Source organism: Mus musculus, chromosome 16 (assembly GCF_000001635.26).
Source record: "Mus musculus strain C57BL/6J chromosome 16, GRCm38.p6 C57BL/6J".
NCBI lineage: Eukaryota > Metazoa > Chordata > Mammalia > Rodentia > Muridae > Mus > Mus musculus.
In genome coordinates this window covers 17543948-17561574 of record NC_000082.6, presented here as the reverse complement: position 1 = coordinate 17561574, position 17627 = coordinate 17543948, and the positions used below count along the sequence as shown (strand labels likewise).

The 17627-nt window shown below is 48.3% G+C and overlaps 1 protein-coding gene across 6 annotated transcripts; it reads left to right on the top strand.

Moving 5' to 3' along the window:
- The first annotated feature begins 246 nt into the window (after positions 1–246).
- Positions 247–17110, top strand: Lrrc74b (leucine rich repeat containing 74B). 6 transcript variants are annotated; one of them, XM_011246037.2, is made up of 10 exons: positions 247–496; positions 1696–1838; positions 2197–2329; positions 3200–3406; positions 8360–8469; positions 9336–9451; positions 11719–11797; positions 12789–12884; positions 13932–13998; positions 15933–15973. In XM_011246037.2, the coding sequence occupies exons 1-9, from the start codon at positions 364–366 to the stop codon at positions 13968–13970; spliced, it is 1056 nt and encodes a 351-aa protein (XP_011244339.1). In that variant the 5' UTR covers positions 247–363; the 3' UTR covers positions 13971–13998; positions 15933–15973. The 6 variants fall into 6 exon arrangements, 5 of the variants coding, with proteins under 5 accessions (XP_011244339.1, XP_011244338.1, XP_006522740.1 ...); XM_011246036.2 differs by lacking the exon at positions 15933–15973 and having other exon boundaries at positions 13932–14604; XM_006522677.3 differs by lacking the exon at positions 13932–13998 and having other exon boundaries at positions 250–496; positions 12789–12929; positions 15933–16152.
- Positions 17111–17627: the final 517 nt, after the last annotated feature.

Here is a 17627-nt window from a genome sequence, read left to right as displayed (position 1 = left end):
TCTTCTGTAGAGCCGCTGTCTACTCCAAGCGCCGTAACTAAAACACTAGTTCTGGGGTCAGACTGGAAATGTTTGTGAAAAGAACATGAAGGAGTGACTACCCCCGTGCATGGCAGCGGTAGTCAGCCCTGGGAAAGAGCGTGCCAAGGTTGTGTTTTCTTTTGCAAACAAGACCCGGTTCCCAGGACGACGGCGGGGTGGGAGGGCGGGCACCGTTACTGGCCCCAGAGACCACCTGTTGTCCGTAGATCAGATTCGATTGGTCAAGGAGGCCAGAGGGACCGCCCACATCCCTGGGAAGAGTTCCAGGCGGTGAGCTGTGTGGTTAGAGTCTGCGTCCCGGACTGGGTAGTGAGAGTAAACATGAAGGGTCCCTGCGAAGTTCAGAAGAATGAAGATCAAGAGGGAGAAGCTGCGGCCACTGGGCCTCAGGCAGAGACCCTGGAGGCCGAAAGGTCCTGGACTGCAGATTCACACTCTGCTCTGGAAGCAGAAGGTGCCTCATCCTCCGCGTGGGGTCCTAGTTGGAATCCTCACTTGAGGATATTCCCGCAAAAGTGGTGGGAGGGCAGCTAGAACCGACCGGCACCCTCTGTGGGGGCACATTTCCCAGTATCAGCAGCTGATACCCCTCAAGTCCTTGCCCTCCTGGAGGAATGAGGAGGCCTAACATTTAGAACTGTCTTCTGGAAAACCTGCAAATGAAATACCCTGACAAGCAGTTGTGTCCCAAAGAGTTCGGGGCTGGGCGTTCCAACCTATAGGAAAAACCTAGCTAATGGATATATTGGATTTAAGATTGTTTCCAGCCCTCTGCTCCCAGGGTGTTTATATAGACCTTATGACCCGTGGACTGAGAATGTAGCTCAGTGTAGTGCTTGCCTAGCATGGTTGAAGCATTGAGCTCAAGGCTGAACTTAACCAGCAAGCTGGAGGCCAGCTTTGGTGGTGGTGGTGGAGGTGGTGTGTGTCAGTGTGTCTGTGTATGTGTGTCTCTCTGTGTGTGTCTGTGTCTCTGTGTGTGTGTGTCTGTGTGTCTGTGTGTGTGTCTTTCTGTATGTGTGTCTGTGTCTCTGTGTGTGTGTGTCTGTGTATGTCTGTCTGCCTGTCTGTGTCTGTGTGTGTGTGTCTGTGTCTGTGTGTCTGTGTGTCTGTGTATGTGTGTCTGTCTGTGTGTGTGTCTGTCTCTGTGTGTGTGTGTCTGTGTGTGTGTCTTTGTGTGTGTGTCTGTATGTGTGTCTCTGTGTGTGTGTCTCTGTGTGTGTCTCTGTGTGTGTGTCTGTGTGTATCTGTGTGTCTGTGTGTATGTGTGTCTCTGTGTGTGTGTGTCTCTGTGTGTGTGTCTGTGTGTCTGTGTATGTGTGTCTCTGTGTATGTGTGTGTGTGTGTGTCTCTGTGTGTGTCTCTCTGTGTGTGTCTCTGTGTGTGTGTGTGTGTGTGTATGTTTGGGAAGGTGATCTGTGATACCTGGACGCAGTGGGGCAAGGACAGCAAACATGTCAGCATTAGGCAAATGCTCCCTTTGGTTCACTAGTTTGGTGGCTTTGAGAAAAGACTTAATTAATTTTTAGTGTGGAGGTCCTCATCTAGAATATGGGCACAGTAGCCACCAGAACAAGAAGAAATGGCAGGGGCAGGAAAGGGTCCAGGCTATGCCAGTGATTCGTTCCTTCTTCATCTCCCATCTACTGCTAGGCACCCATGGGCTTGGAGAACGGGTCATGGCTACCCTCTATCTGAAGTCTTGCCGGGCCAATAGTGTTGTGCCAGTTTCTTGTCTTCTGCGCCAAGAGGGTGCCTCTGAATTGAACCTTCGGCACCGTGGCCTGGGGCCCCAGGTATCTGTTGGGGGACACTGGAACCACACTTGGCTGGGAGGATGTAGGAGGTAGTGGCCATCTTGTCCTTGATTCTATCTCAGACACTCAAAGCTGTCTGTGCCACACAAGTCCCATCTCCCATGCCTGCGAGACAGGGTGGAGACTGTGTGACAGAGATGAGGGTGGAATTGTAGGAAGGACTCCAGGAAGTGAGATTGGGCGGCACCTAAAGGTAGAAGCTGATGTTCTCTGGAGGAGGTGGGAGCTCTGGGGATTTAAACTGAAATTATGACCATCTGTATCTCAGTTCAGGGAAGGACCAGGCCCCCCAGGCCACTATGTTCCTCGCCCCTTGTACCTCTCTGCTCTGTTCCAGGGGGTCCGGGCATTGGCTTCCGTATTGACCTCTAATCCCTACATCAAGCGTCTGGATCTTCGGGACAATGGGCTCTGTGGTGCTGGAGCAGAGGCTCTGGCTGATGTCCTGCGTAAGAACAGCATTATCTCTGGTAGGTAGTGCAGGACTTCCGTCTGAGAAGTAGGCAAGCTTGGGGCCCCTCTTTCCCAGGGAAGTGGCTCCCTCCCCAGGCCTTCGATCTTGAGATGTTGCTAGGAGATGAGGAGGGAAGTGCCGGGTTAACCCATGCTGAGCTGCTCTTTGTCTGACCCTCTCCATTGCTCTCACTGGCCTCTCCCTGGTGAGCAGCCTCCCCCCTTGCAGTAGACTCCCAGTGCCTGAGTGCAGGGCAGGAGAGCACAGAGAAGCAGGCACCGAGGGAGGGAGAACCGGAAGGGCAAGGTGGGGGCTGGGTGAGGCTGCTTCCAGCTCTGCCGATGAAGCACAAGCTGACCCAGGCAGGCAATCACTGAGCCTGTTTTCAGCTTGTAAAGTGACCACCACAGCACTACTTTGCTCTCTGGGCTGTGGCAAACTTCAAAGGAAACGACAGAAGTGGACATCTAAGCTTACATCGCCAGTCCCTAGCAATAGGACAGTGGGGTTATGCTGTTACATCAACCATCACAGAGTAGCTGACATGCTACCACAGCATTCTTCACAGACAGTCATGGAGTGGGGAGACCATAGACCCAAGGTGACTCAGCCAACAGTGGCAAGGCTGTCACCATGCTGCCCCCAGATAAATCAGATTGCAAAGCCCCTCCTTTCCCTCAGGCTCGGAGGTTTGTGAGATACAGAGAAGTGAAAGAGGGTGGCGACTGGCTGGGGGTCCCACTGACCAGGCAGAATGTGTGGCGCCTGGCTGCGGGTCCCTCCAACCAGGGAGAGTGTGTGGTGCCTGGCTGTGGGTCCCTCTGACCTGGCAGAGTGTGGCACCTGGCTGCAGGTCCCTCTGACCAGGCAGTATTGCTGCCCTCAGATGTGGACCTGTCAGAGAATCAGATTGGAGCTGCAGGGCTCCAGGCGATCTGCACTGCCCTTGCCTTAAACCCAACTGTTGAGAAGATGCAGCTGCAAGGGAACAGGCTGGAGGAACAAGCAGCCCAGCACCTCGCTGCTCTTCTGCTGCATCACAGGGGCCTGAAATCTCTAGACCTCAGCTATAATCAGCTCAATGACCTGGCAGGTAACAAAGTCTGGGCAGTCATGGGTACTTATCGCCCCCTGGTGGCAGGGAAGGGGAATGGGCAGGACGGCACCCAGCTTCTGCCTGAAAATATCAATGTGCTGGTTTCTGCTCATGATATCTCCTCTGGCTGTCCTTCCACTCCAGCCACGGAATTCAATGAGTTCCAGGCATAGCTCACTGCCCTCTGCTGTGAGGAATCTATCTATGAACAAAACAAAGTTCCTGACCTCAAGGAACATACACTCTCAAGACCATTCTGACCTTCATAAAGAAGCAACGTATAAGTCTAGAAAATAATGGATCCACCTGCTATAAAGGGGCAGAAGTTTAAGCAGAAATCTGTGCCTTGGGTAAAAAGGAGTCAGCCATGGCAAGATCATGAAGCTGATGAACTCTCATCATGCAGGCCTGTTTCCTCCACTGGTAGACACCAGTGTGATTGGACTGGTGGTCTAGGGGAGAATGACCAGGCAATGCTTTGCAAGGGAAGCAGAGACTATATGCCCATAGATCATGGAAGAAGGTATGGAGGTTTCATCCCAAGTGCTTTTGCAAAAGGGCTTGTAGTATATCTCAGTGGTAAGGTACTTGTCCAGTGTGTGTGAGATCTTGGGCTGGGGAGAAGCTAAGTGCTAGGGAAGACATGGGAAGGCAACCTTGATCCAGTCATTGTCTCCCAGTGCCTCTGCACGGGCCGGACTGCTGTGCTAGGAATATAAATACCCACCTATGTCACTCATGTCTAAATGTGTCAATCAGCTATAAAAATCAGACCTAGGCATACCTGTAAGCTCAACTATGTGGAAGATCAGTTGAGCCTAGACTTGGGGATGATCTGGTGACATAAAAGGGCCACTCAGGCCCTGCTCAGCTGAAGCAAATTCTTTCTAAACGTGTGTGTGTGTGTGTGAGAGAGAGAGAGAGAGAGAGAGAGAGAGAGAGAGAGATGTGTGGGTGCCTGTGGAGGCTAGGACATCTCATCCTCTGCATTAGGAGTAGCAGATGGTCACGAGACATCAAATGTGGGTGCTGGGAAATGAACTCAGATCCTCGTGAGGAACAGCTGGTGCTCTTAGCTGCTCAGACACTTCTCCAGCTTCTCCAGCATCTGAAAGGAATTCTTAGATCATTGCAATGGATATGCCAGAACAACTGTCTAACAGGAGTTTTGGAATTTCTGGTCTGCCCCAAGCTGCTTAGACAGTGGAGTGGTGGAGTGGTGCTAACCTTGGCTCTGGAGTTTACCTGCTAAAGCCGAGTGTCTTCTAAGAAAGTCATTGTGAGAGCTCTGTGGAAGTAAAGGAGCATCTCACATCACTTCCGACAAACCGTGGCTGTGTCTCTGGGACTTGAGAACTGAGTAGCCAGCTTGCTGCTACTTTAATGAATGTTGCAGGCAAGCATCTTCTTCTTCTTCTTCTTCTTCTTCTTCTTCCTCCTCCTCTTCCTCTTCTCCTTCCTCCTCCTCCTCCTCCTCCTTCTTCTTCCTTCTCCTCCTCCTCCTCCTCCTCCTTCTTCTTCTTCTTCTTCTTCTTTTGAGACGGAGTTTCTCTGTGTAGCCCTGGCTGTCCTGGAACTCACTCTGTAGACCAGGCTGGCCTCGAACTCAGAAACCCAAGTGCTGGGATTAAAGGTGTGCACCACCACTGCCCGGCTGCAGGCAAGCATCTTATAAAGGGAAATAATGCACTTTTGGCTTATAGATTTGGAGAGTTCAACTTTTGATAGTTTGGCCTGTGGCTGAGCCAACATTAGAGAAGAGTCATTCAGCTGTCGAAAGGGGTCACGTGATCTCCTGAGGGGAACCCCTAGTGCCCTAAGACTTTAGATATTTTCATCTCCACATCCCAATATTGAGAACCAAGTTTTTTAGAAAAGACTTTATTTTATCCTGTGCATATGTGCATATTTTATCTGTGTACATGTGTCAGTTCACATGGAGGCCAGAAGAAAGCCTCCTGAAACTGAAGTCAGTCAGCTGTCAGTCAGCCACTAGCCTGCATGCAGGTGCTGGGAATGAAGCCTGGATCCTCTACAAGAGGCCAGTGCTGTGTCACCTGGGCATCCCAGGGAGCAAGAGTCATCTCTGCAGCCACAGGGAGCAAGCCTTTACAGCACTGGAAGATCTTTGGGGTGGCTTATTATATAAGTTACAGACTAGAGCAGGCAAGTGACACAGAGGTGGTGGGAACAGAGGGCGGGAATCTGAAGTCCTATGACGGTATGCAGGGAAGAAAGGGCAGACTATTTAGTTTCTCCAAGTGGGGATCTGAGGCTGTTGCTGAGCAGTGAAGGAGCTTGAGCCTCAATCACCCACGGTCTGTGCCAGTGGAGAATCTAACTCAGGTGTGGGCCTCACAGGATGGTAAATGGGTGGGTCACAGAGATAGTGTTGCCGTTACAGACCAGTAGAAGAGTGAGCCTCACCCTCCAGCTGTTCAATAGAAGAGGGACTAGAAGACACTTGCTGTCCTTGCCCAGCTTTAGCAGTGTCCAGGAAAGGTGGGGGGCTCCTGTATCTGAGAGCCTAGGGGTGTCAGCTGAGGTGCTAATATGTCTGCTGCTGCAGGTGCTAGCCAAGCAGGTAGCTGGACACACTCTGTCTACACACGTGCAAATGCACACACATTTGCCTTAGTTTGATCTAGTTTAATTTGGATTAGTTTTTGAAGCCAGGTCTCACTATGCTGCCCAGAATAGCTTGGAATTCACTATAGCATTCAGACTGACTTCAGTCTTCTGTATGCTCGGATAACAGGAATGGACCACTACAACAACCCCTCTGAGCACTTCAAACCAGCTTCTCTTCTCTAGCAGCCAAGAAAATGAGAAGAGGCCAAACTTTATTCCCAAGGGACTCCATTCTGGCCACAGAGATCAGCCAGGCAGCGTAAGGGGAGGCCTTAGGGGTCACAAGGCTAGATTAGTGTGGGAAGATAGAATGACAGTAAACATGGCTTCTGAGGGAGCCCACCTAGCTAGGACAAAGTCTGCAAACCCAGGTTATGAGGCTGAGCCCTGGCTGGCCAGGCGGAGAACAGGATACTGTGGGGAAATGGGCTATGCACAGACAGCCTGGTTTCCAGTTGAGCTGAGGTCTTGAACCCCAGTGGTGCCCAGTGGTGGTAATTTTCACCTACATGGGACAGAAGGCGTTCCCTCATGTCTCATGGACCCCTGGCTCCTGTTGAAGTTACCAACCCCACAGCCCCCACAGGAGAGGCTCGTGGAGTTCAGACAAGTAGACAATGTCCCAGGCTTCTGGCCCTCTGGCTAGACTCCTCCCCACAGTTACCTAGCAACAGCAAGATAACAAGCCCACTATAAGAGGGGCTGTTTGGCCCCGCCTCGCTCTCTTAAGCTTTTACTTTCCTTACTGTCTCTAGGTTTTTAACTTCTCTCTCTCTAAGCCTTCACCTTTCTTACTCTCTCTTTCTTTCTTTCCCTTCCCCCTTCTCTCCTCTTGGCCATGGCCGGTCTCTCTCTTTCCCCCTGCCTTTCTACAATAAAGCTCTAAAACCATAGACTGTCTCTGTTTTTCAAGGCCCAGACTAAAGACTCTCGCCTGTGTGGGAACCACCCAGTGCCCTCCAGGGCCTAGTGCCTCCCTGAGGCCCCTATTCTGTTCTCAGCTCTTCTGCTGTAGCATGGGATGCCAGAGACTGAGAACCTGGTAACAGGGACTGCCCCTTGTCCACCCCCCACCGTGTGGGGTCAGTGGCATCACACAGCCAGATGCCCACCCGGGGCCTCGTGGAAAGTGTCCGGCAGTCTTCCCGTGTCTGCCCACCCAGAGCACAGGAACTCCAGCCAGACGCGGGCTCTCACCCTCCCCACTCTTCCCCTACACCCACGGCCCCTCAGGGTACCAGCATGGAGAACCAGAGTGGGACATAGATGGAGCTGCGGCTGTGGAGAACTGGCAGCAAGTCACGCCCACCAGTGCTAACGGAATGGAAAGCAGGCTGGCTGTAAGGTGCACCTCTGCCCTTGAGACAGCTAGGGATCTGTCATGGCTCCACCCACTTCCTTTAGCAACTCGTGACTTGGAGGGCTCGGTCTCTGCTGGTACTCCCCAGCCAATAGGAATCTTGCCGGGGTACTCAGCCAGCCTCCAGGCCCTCAACTGCACAGAGAGCAACACCTGAGCTCCTGGCTTAGCACCAACTGCTCCCTGGGGCGTTCCTTTCTTCCTGCGCCTGCTTACTCCCGCCTCTCTCCAACTCCAGCATCAGCTGAGCTGCTTTTCCCTCTCTCTTCACCATGTGTGCAGACATGTGGATCTCTTGATTCTAGGTTACCTGTTCTATCCTCACTTCCAGATCCCACCAACCTGACCACTGCATCGCTACCCTTTTTTGTTTGTAGATTAGAATAGCTGGAATCTCATTAGTTTAAAATCCATACCTTCCAGGCTGAGAGGTGGCTCAGTGGTTAAGAGCACTCACTTCCAGAGGTCCTGAGTTCAATTCCCAGCAACCACATGGTGACTCACAAACCATTTGTAATGGGATCTGATGCCCTCTTCTGGTGTGTCTAAAGACAGCAACAGCGTATTCATACATATAAATCAATCAATCAATCAATCAATTAATCTTAAAAAAAATTTATACCTTCCCAATCACACCTGGATTCTTTGCTGGGCATAGTGTCTCTTGTGTGCATTGTCAGCACAATGGAGGTAACAATAAGACAATCTGGAGTTTAAGGCCAGTCTGGGTGCAGAGTGAGTTCTAGACCTGTCTGTGTTGTAGGACATGACCCTAAACACACACACACACATACACACTCCTTGGAGGTGATCCAGGTACACACTGGATATTGTGATCCACCTACACTACTGAAGTTCTGGCGCACGGTGAGCATTACATCACTTTTTGAACTTGTTGTGATGGTGCTAGGTTGTTTGTTTGTTTGTTTGTTGCTATAAATTCTCTTGGTGCTCCTCAGGAGAGATACTTGGACCTGCTGTGGCAGAAAACACAGGACTCACAGAGCTTAACCTCAGTTGGAATCACCTGCGAGGTCTGGGAGCCACCGCGTTTGCCCGAGGCCTGGAGGTGTGAGACGCTCGCCCAGTCAGCCCTGCCTGTCCTTTGGAAAGTTTTCCCTGAGCCAGTTCTTGGTGTTGTAACTCTTCAGAAATGAACTTCAGCCCTTTTCAGCACGATGTACATGTGCATCTTTGATGACCTGTTTTCCTGCCCCCATCTAGTGATAATACACTGCACTGACTCTCATCTCATTTCCTAAGGGGTCCACAGATAAATATCAGCTGCCTCCTCCAGAAATCACAGTCAACTGTAGGGGACACCCATGCCATCTGGTGGCATCACTGTTTGCACATGCTGATGCTTTTCCACACCCCTCTCATTGCTTCCCTGTAAGTTTACAGACCTTGAAAATGTATTGATCAAGCCCTGCCAGGGTTTGACAAGGGCCTTAGGAAATAACAGTCACTACTTTCCCCTCTTACAGAGCCTAACTGCTGGGGTTCCTGACCTACTGGTCAAGGTGGCAAGTCCGAGCACTCTCTCCCTCTTGCTCTGTCCCAGCTCGCTCCGCACCCACCTCTGGCCAGAACACTCACTCTTGACCCCATCACAGGCTTCATATAACACCCCACCACCAAGTCAATGGGCACGTGCTGTCTCTGTGACCCAGGATGCCTGCCTTGAGCATTTTCCCTTAGGTGAGGATCTGGTCACTGCACCTCATCTCTGAGAAGTATCCACAGCCAGCCCATCATCCTCTGCTGATCTTTGGGTTGTTTGGCCTGAGAGTTCTTACTAACTCTGCCTCAAGACCTCTGATCTCTGTACTTAGTCACTGCTCAGACTCTCCTGGGCTCTGACGTTGTAGCCCTGGCCCTGTTGCTCTCTGCACCATCAGATGCGAGCTTATGTCTTTGCTCTTTGTGTCCTAGGCAAATATATTCTTGAAAGTCCTAGACATCTCTCATAATGGCTTTGGAGACTCTGGTGCCAGTGCGATTGGTGATGCCCTCAGGGTCAACAATGTTTTAGAAGAACTGAATATGAGGTGAGAAACACGGGTTCTTCCTGTGTACATTCGCATGCACATGCGCAGGGGCTCTTAGGGCCACATGCAGTGGTCTGGCTGCTGTTCACAATGTGTCCTGTGGCTTGAGCTGCAATCCTACAGCACTCTGTCCTTCTCTTTCAAGGTTGTTGCTTGGGGGCTTGGGATGCAGCTCAGTTGGCTGAGTGTTGTCTAGCATGTGTGAAGGATGTGGGTTCATGTCCCAGCATCATATGGATTCGGACTGGTATCTTACTCCTGGTTTCATTTCTGTTGCTGTGGTGAAACAGTCTGATCGAACGCAGCTTTAGAGGACTGGTTTATTCAGCTTGCAGTACCAGTTATGGTGGGCATTTCAGAGAATCTCATCACATGCACAGTCAAGCGCAGGGCTGCTCCAAGGTACTTGCACTCAAACATAATTTTAAAAATGAAAAAAAAACCTTTAAAAATTCAGAGTCTGTAACTAGATTCCTATAAAAATCAAAAGCAAGCTACATACTTAAACATTCATATTCCAAGTGGGAACAACTGGGGAATTAAAAACAATCACAGCCAAGCAAAAGTAATGTCCAGTGGTGTAAAGGCCAGCCTGTGGTCATACCCAGCATCTGAGACTCACAATCTGCTAGACTCCAGTGGGCTTGGGCAGCCCTGCAGTCTCTGCAGCTTTGGCATCTGCAGCAAACACAGCTCTTCCTAGGCTGACTCCACACAAAACCCGCATCTCTCCTTGTAGACACCACAGTCCAGACATTTCAAATAGCCTGAGGTCTCCATTGCAACTGAGGCCTCACCTTCATCAGTGGTCTCTGTGAGCCTCACTACAGGGACTCTGAACACAAGGTGCAAAGTCTCAGCTGCGCTGTAGGACATTTTCAATCAAGCATCTACCACGCCTTCAAAAACCAGTACTACATGGACCCTGCTTCTGATACTGCCAAGTTCTGCCACTTGAGGTGTAGCCTGGCCTACTGAGATCAGCTTCTGGTGCTGACCCTGAGAGAATATTTCCCTTTTGTCTCTGAAGCACAGAAGGTCTTATCTCAGCCATGCTAATCTTTTTGTTTGTTTGTTTGTTTACTTATTTGTTTTTGTTTTGTTGGTTGGTTGGGGTTTTTTGGGGGGACAAGTTTTTGTGTAGTCTTAGCTATCCTGGAACTTGCTATGTAAACCAGGCTAGCCTCGAACTCACAGAGAGAGATTCACCTGCCTCTGCCTCCCAAGTGCTGGGATTAGAGGCATGCACCACTATGTCCAGCTGATCTATCTATCACTACCGTTGATTTTTTTACCCCCAGGGATCAGCACCCTACTGTCCCAATGGCCTGGCTCTAGAAACAAAACTTTGAAGGGGAGGGAGAAGCAGGCTCCAGAGCATACACTATTGTGGTGATGCCGGCTGGCACAAAATGCATGGGAGATCTTCTGAACGCAAGAAGCCTAGGCGCAACCCCTCATCTCCACTGTGGGGAGGGCACTCCACATGGGGCAGCACACACAGCCTGTAGCTGTCGACGGGGGCCTGGGCATGAGTGGAGGGTTGTGCTCAGAAACCTGGGCTGCCAGATGTGTAGCAACTCAGGCAGGAGCTCTGAGGCATTGAGCTCGTGAACTGGTAAGCTGTAATACGGACATATTTTCAGGTCTAACATTGTCAATAGGCTTAGATGCAATAGCTCCATACATGCCTGCAGAGAGCACTGACCCCATCCAGTCTCCATTGATTGACTGATTGATTGATTTTCCTTTTCTCCTCTTTGTGTCCTTTCCAAGCACAAGTTTCTAAGAACTGCTAAGAGCACATTTTCCAGGCTGTTAGTGTTTGTATATGAGAGAAAACTTGACTTGTTCTCCACATTCTCTGTCTGGCTTATTTCACTTAACAAAATGCCCCCACCCCATCCATTCACTTCAAATGACACAGTGTTCTCTCCTTCATGACTGAATAGACACTGTTGAGTGTACACTGTATATTGATTCATCCATCCGTCTATCACTGGGCACTTTGGCTGGCCTCATGTTTGTTTGTTTGTTTGTTTGTTTTTAAGATTTATTTTATTATATTTAAGTACACTGTAGCTGTCTTCAGACATGCCAGAAGAGGGCACTGGATAGCATTACATATGATTGTGAGCCACCATGTGGTTGCTGGGATTTGAACTCAGGACCTGTGGAAGAGCAGTCAGTGCTCTTAACCACTGAGCCACCTCTCCAGCCCATGGCCTCATGTTTTAACTATGATACATATGTCTCTCTTGTTGCAGGAACAACCGAATCTCCGTGTCAGGAGCCCTGAAGTTGGGATTGGGTCTGCAAGTCAATCAGACGCTGCGGATTCTTATTGTAAGTTCAAGCCTGGTAGGGGAGGCTCCAGTACAGACTGGCCCTGTGTCTCTTCATACAGTCTTTTCACCCACAGATGGGCTCCTGTGTCCAGATGAGGCTCTCTGGGAGGGGCCTCCTGGCTTCTTATGACCACTTTCTACCTCCAACTCCTCTGTTCCACTCTTTTCCAGCTGTTGTGCCAACGCCTTGCAGTCCTTACTCTCAGAAGTTGCATTGTGGGGAAGGCAGGCAGCACAGCCCCTTGGTTTACTTTCATCTTCTCCCCTGTAACACTCCTGTCCTTGCTAGAACCCAGCATCAACCGGGGGAGGGGGATTGGGTGGTACTTACTGAGCACAGTTCAGACATGCCTTTTGTATCCAGAGGTTCCTTTCTTCAGGTTTGCTGGTGATGAGAGGGGACCCTAGACACAGTAATAGCAGAGACTGAAAGGAAAGAGCCAAATGAGTCGGAGCAGGTCTCAGCTATACCAACATGTGTGGGGCAAGGAGCTGAAAAGAACGGGGTATCTCCAGCATTGGGGATGGGTGCACCTGGCTCTGCATGGTCCTTCGCTTCCCACTCCTAGCTTTCCTCATTAGCAATTTCACCTCCTGTGACACTGGAACCAAGACCTATTTTTAGCTTGGGTCCACATTTTTCAGACATCTGCTAGACAATCACCAAGTCACAGTGAGTCCCAGAATCCTACATGGATTGCTTGCATGTATGCCCGGTACCCTTGGGGGCAAGAAGAAGGTGTCAGATCCCCTGAGACTTGTGTTACAGGCAGTTGAAACCCACTTTGTAGATGCTGAGAACTGAATTCAGGTTCTCTGGAAGAGAAGCCAGTGTTCCTAGCCACCGAACCATCTCCAACCCCTAGACTGGCCTCTTAACTTGGTAATTAGTGTGGAACTGTTAATCCTCCTGTTCTTACCTCCTGAGTGCTGGGACTGTGGGTGCTGTCATAAAAGGTCAAGTGATATATTGTGTGCATCTTCCTTAGATTTCCAAGAATCCTATTCGCAGTGACGGCTGTGTTGGCCTCCTTAAGTCTGTCCGGAACAACAAATCATCTGCCCTAGAACTGCTGGATGTGTCTGTAAGAGCTTCTTGCTAGCCTCATCCGGGAGCTGCCAGAGGCTCTGTGAGCTACTGACATGTCCATATTAGAGGGATGAAGTGGGAGTTAGTTACAGTGCTCTGCCCAGATGCACTGAATTCCAACTCCGGCATGTGTGTCAGAAAGCCACTCCAACTCCGTGCCATTGTATGTTAGAAATATACAATTTAAAATTTTATTTTACAGGGTGTTACAAGTAAGAGATTGCCTTGAGTCTCTGAAAGACTTCAGATTTTGAAAGAGTGTTTTGGGGTTTTTTTTTTTTTTTTGTTTTTGTTTTTTTTTTTGTTTTTGTTTTTGTTTTTGTTTTTTGTTTTTGTTTTTGTTTTTGTTTTTTTTTCAAGACAGGGTTTCTCTGTATAGCCCTGGCTGTCCTGGAACTCACTTTGTAGACCAGGCTGACCTCGAACTCAGAAATCCGCCTGCCTCTGCCTCCCAAGTGCTGGGATTAAAGGCGTGTGCCACCACACCCTGCTTGAGTGTTTTGTTTTATTTTGAGATGCAATCTCTCTATGTAGCCCTGGCTGTCCTGGAAGTCACTATGTATACCAGGCTAGTCTTATATACTTTTTTGTATACTCATATAGATCTGTCTTCCTCTGTCTCCAAGTTCTGGGATTAAAGGCAGACTAACACACCTAGCTTTTAAACAGTCTTGAGACTGAAAGATTATGGGAACCTTTGAAGTTGAACTAAATGCATTTTGTGTCCTGATATGGCCAAAAGCCTATAGAGGCCAGGGAGTGGAATGTGGTAGTTTGAATGAGAACAGTCCCCATAGGCTCATATGTTCAAATGCTTAGTCTCCAGCTGGTAGAATTGTTTGGGAAGGATTAGGAGGTGTGGCTGAGGTGTGTCACTGGGGCTGGGCTTTGAAATTTCAAAAACTCACACTATCCCAGTTAGCATGCTCTCTCTCCCTCTTCCACTCCCCTTTTCTCATCCTTCTCCCTCTCTTTTCCTCTTCTTTCTTTCCCTCTCCCTCTCCCTGCCCTCTTCTCTGCACCCCATACTTGTGGTGCTTAGCACCATTCCTGCCTGTCTGCTGCTATGATCTCCGCGTGATGGTCATGAACTCTAAGCCTCCAGAACCGTGAGTTCCAATTAAATGTTTTCTTTATAAGTTGCCATGATCATGGTGCTATTTCACAGCAATAGAGAAGCAACTAAGACACCAAAGCTCACAAAGGGTACAAGGCCACAGTGCAAGTGACATTATGATGACATGGGATCTTTAAGATAGAACTATTTGTTAGCGCACATGTCGGGGAACAATCCCTGATATCTGCATTTCTGGTATAGTGGAGACAACCTAACTGTAGCTGTAAGAATGTTTAAGCATAAACATTTTGGGCTAGGCAACTGTGGCAAAACAAGGTCTGGTTTAGCTAGTTCACGGCTGGGGGAAGGGCACAAATGAGGCAGGGGATTGCTCCAGAGAATTCTTGGCAACATAGTGACATCCTATAGCCAAAATAATTATATAATTTTTTAGGTTTATCTGTTTTTATTATGAGTATTTTTCCTGCATGTATGTATGTAGGTTCACTGTCTGCATGCCTGGAGCCCAGAGGCCAGAAGAAGGCACCATATACTGGAGTTACCAACTCTTGTAAGCTGCTATGTGGTGCTGAGAATCAAATTTATGTCCTCAGCAAAAGCAGCAAGCACTGTTTTGTTTTGTTTTGTTTTGTTTTGTTTATCGAGACAGGGTTTCTCTGTATAGCCCTGGCTGTCCTGGAACTCACTCTGTAGACCAGGCTGGCCTCGAACTCAGAGATCTGCCTGCCTCTGCCTCCCAAGTGCTGGGATTAAAGGCATGCGCTACCATGCCTGGCAGCAGCAAGCACTCTTACCTGCTCAGCCATCCCTAGTCTTCCCTTATTTTATACTTTAAAGGATTTTCAACCTTGTCTTAATAAACATACAAACAAAAAACACTTAAAATTGGAAGCCTGGGATGAGCTGATAAAACTGTAGGAAGGGCTTACATGAGGCTGGAGAGATGGCTCAGCAGATGAGAGCACTTATTGGTCTTACAGAGGACCCAAGTTCAATCCCTAGCACCTACACGGTGGTTCACAACCATCCATAACTCTAATCCCAGGGAGTCTAATGCCATTTTCCAGACATGGATGTGGTGAACAGATATACATGCAATGAAAAAACTCATGCATACATAATAATAAAATAAGGAAGAGGAACATGCTTACATGAGACTGCATCAGCACTGTTCTCTTCAACGCATTGCTTTAATAACTTAATGGTTCAATTCCAGCACTTGGAGGCAGGTATAAAAGTGCACAGTTCAGAATGAGTTCAAGGCTGTCATCAACCATATAGCGAGCATGAGGCCTGACTACACTACTCGAGACCTTGTCTCCAAATGCAAACAAATGAAAACAAACAACAAAATTGAATCAAAAGCTACACATAGATTAAATAGAGTTATCAAAAAGCATACCCTCATGTGAGTAAGCCAGATCAAGAAGTCGAACACACCTGTCTTAATTATTTTTGTATTGCTTAAAAACATAATGACCAAGGCAACTTATAAAAAGCAAACATTTAATTTTGGACTCATGGCTTCAGACAGTGAGAGACAGTGAGTCCATGACCGCCATGGCAGGGAGCATGGCAGCAGGTAGGCAGGCATGATGCTGGAGCAGTTGCTGAGAGCTCACATCCTTGTGCATAAGTGTGAAGCATGGAGAGAGCTAACTGGTTATAGTGTGGGATTTTGAAAACCCAACTCCCCATCCCCTAGTGATACAACTCCTCCAAAAAAGCTAGACCTTCCTAATCCTTTACCAAACAATTCAACCAACTGGGGATCAAATATGCAAGTATATGAGCCTCCAAGGGTCACTCTTAACTTTCCTATTTTAATAGTTGGGGGAGGGGGGTCATGAGATTATCATCCACAAGAGAGAAAATACCTGAAAGAGCTTCTCTGAGCCCTGGGAATGCAAATGAGAACAATCAAATCCTCAGAAGGACTATAACCATGTTTCAATGGTCTCTTAGGATATCCAAGTAAGCAGAGAATGTGAGGACCTCGCTAGCTCCATGAGTGAAATTCTTCCAGGACTCTGTATAAAGCGTTATACTTCTAGAAGAAAAGACTGGCCACAAGCCTCTACACCATCCCAGCCAGCATCTGCACCAAGTGACTCTGGTCTCTAATATGCTACTTTAACATTCACAGTGCTGGCCATTTAATACACAACATGTGTATCTTCCTTTCTGCTCTCTGGCATCTTCCATAATCTGGCTTCATTTGCTGTGGTTCATTCATTCAACCAAAAAGCTGCCCATGAACAACACTGAACACAAGGTCCATGACATTCTTGTCATCCAGATCTTCATGTTCTGGTGACTCAGTTCAACAAAACATAAAGGAGATATGCAAATGGATCTCCCAAGCTCTCTTGCAAGAAGACAGTCATAACTCATTGGAAGGCAACTGATCATTACATTCTGAATTATAAAATCACCCATGTGCTTCTGGTTTCCATCTGTGCCCCAGAGCTGACTCTGTGCCATAGCTCTCCATACCCAAATCCCGCTGGGAGAGAGCTGGTCTCCCAGGAGTGCTGACACACCTGAGAGCATAGGTGAAACCACCACTTCTGCTCAAATTCCTGGTTGAAGAGGGACCAAGGAACAGCCAGTGAACAGATCCTTCCAGTTTCCGTCTACATCCAGAGCTGAGCCTGTGCCACAGCTCCTCATACCCAAATCCCACCGGGAGAGAACTGGTCTCCCAGGAGTGCTGACACACAGGCTTATAGGAGGAACAAGTCACAGTCAGAGACAGCAAAACCAGCTAACACTACAGATAACCAGATTTTGAGAGTCAAGGGCAATAACGTAAGCAACAGAAAACACGGCTACTTGGCATCATCAGAACCCAGTTCTCCCACCACAGCTAGCCCTGGATACCCCAATACACTGGAAAAGCAAGATTCTAATTTAAAATAACATCTCATGATGATAATAGAGGACTTTAAGAAGGACATAAATAGGGCTGAAGAGATAGCTCAGTGGTTAAGAGCACTGACTGTTCTTTCAGAGGTCCTGAGTTCAATTTCCAGCAACCACATGGTGGCCCACAACCATATGTAATGGGATCCAATGCCCTCTTCTGGTGTGTCTGAAGATAACCACAGTGTACTTATATACATAAAATAAATGAATAAATCTAAAAAAAAAAAAAAAGGACATAAATAACTCCCTTAAAGAAATACAGGAGAGGGCAGGCAGTGGTGGCGCACACCTTTAATCCCAGCACATGGGAAGCAGAGGCAGGCGGATTTCTGAGTTCAAGGCCAGCCTGGTCTACAAAGTGAGTTCCAGGAGAGCCAGGACTACACAGAGAAACCCTGTCTCGAAAAAAAAAATCACAAAGGGAGACAACCCTGGAGATAGAAAACTTAGGAAAGAGATCAGGGGTCATAGACGCAAGCATCACCACCAGAATACAAGAGATAGAAGAGAGAATCTCAGGGGCAGATGATACCATAGAAAACATTGACACAACTGTCAAAAAATGCAAAATGCAAAAAGCTCCTAACCCAAAACATCCAGGAAATCCAGGACATAATGAGAAAACCAAACCTAAAGATAATAGGTATAGAAGAGAGAGAAGATTACCAAATTAAAGGGCCAGTAAATAACTTCAACAAATTATAATAGTAAACTTCCCTAACCTAAAGAAAG

Bases quoted from the DNA above. Each gene is read 5' to 3' on its own strand.
- Lrrc74b (NM_029053.3), top strand. From the start codon at position 364: ATGAAGGGTCCCTGCGAAGTTCAGAAGAATGAAGATCAAGAGGGAGAA. The intron at 3,407-8,359 runs GTAACAAAGTCT...GGTGCTCCTCAG, and splicing joins TCAGCTCAATGACCTGGCAG to GAGAGATACTTGGACCTGCT. The intron at 11,798-12,788 runs GTAAGTTCAAGC...CATCTTCCTTAG, and splicing joins AGACGCTGCGGATTCTTATT to ATTTCCAAGAATCCTATTCG.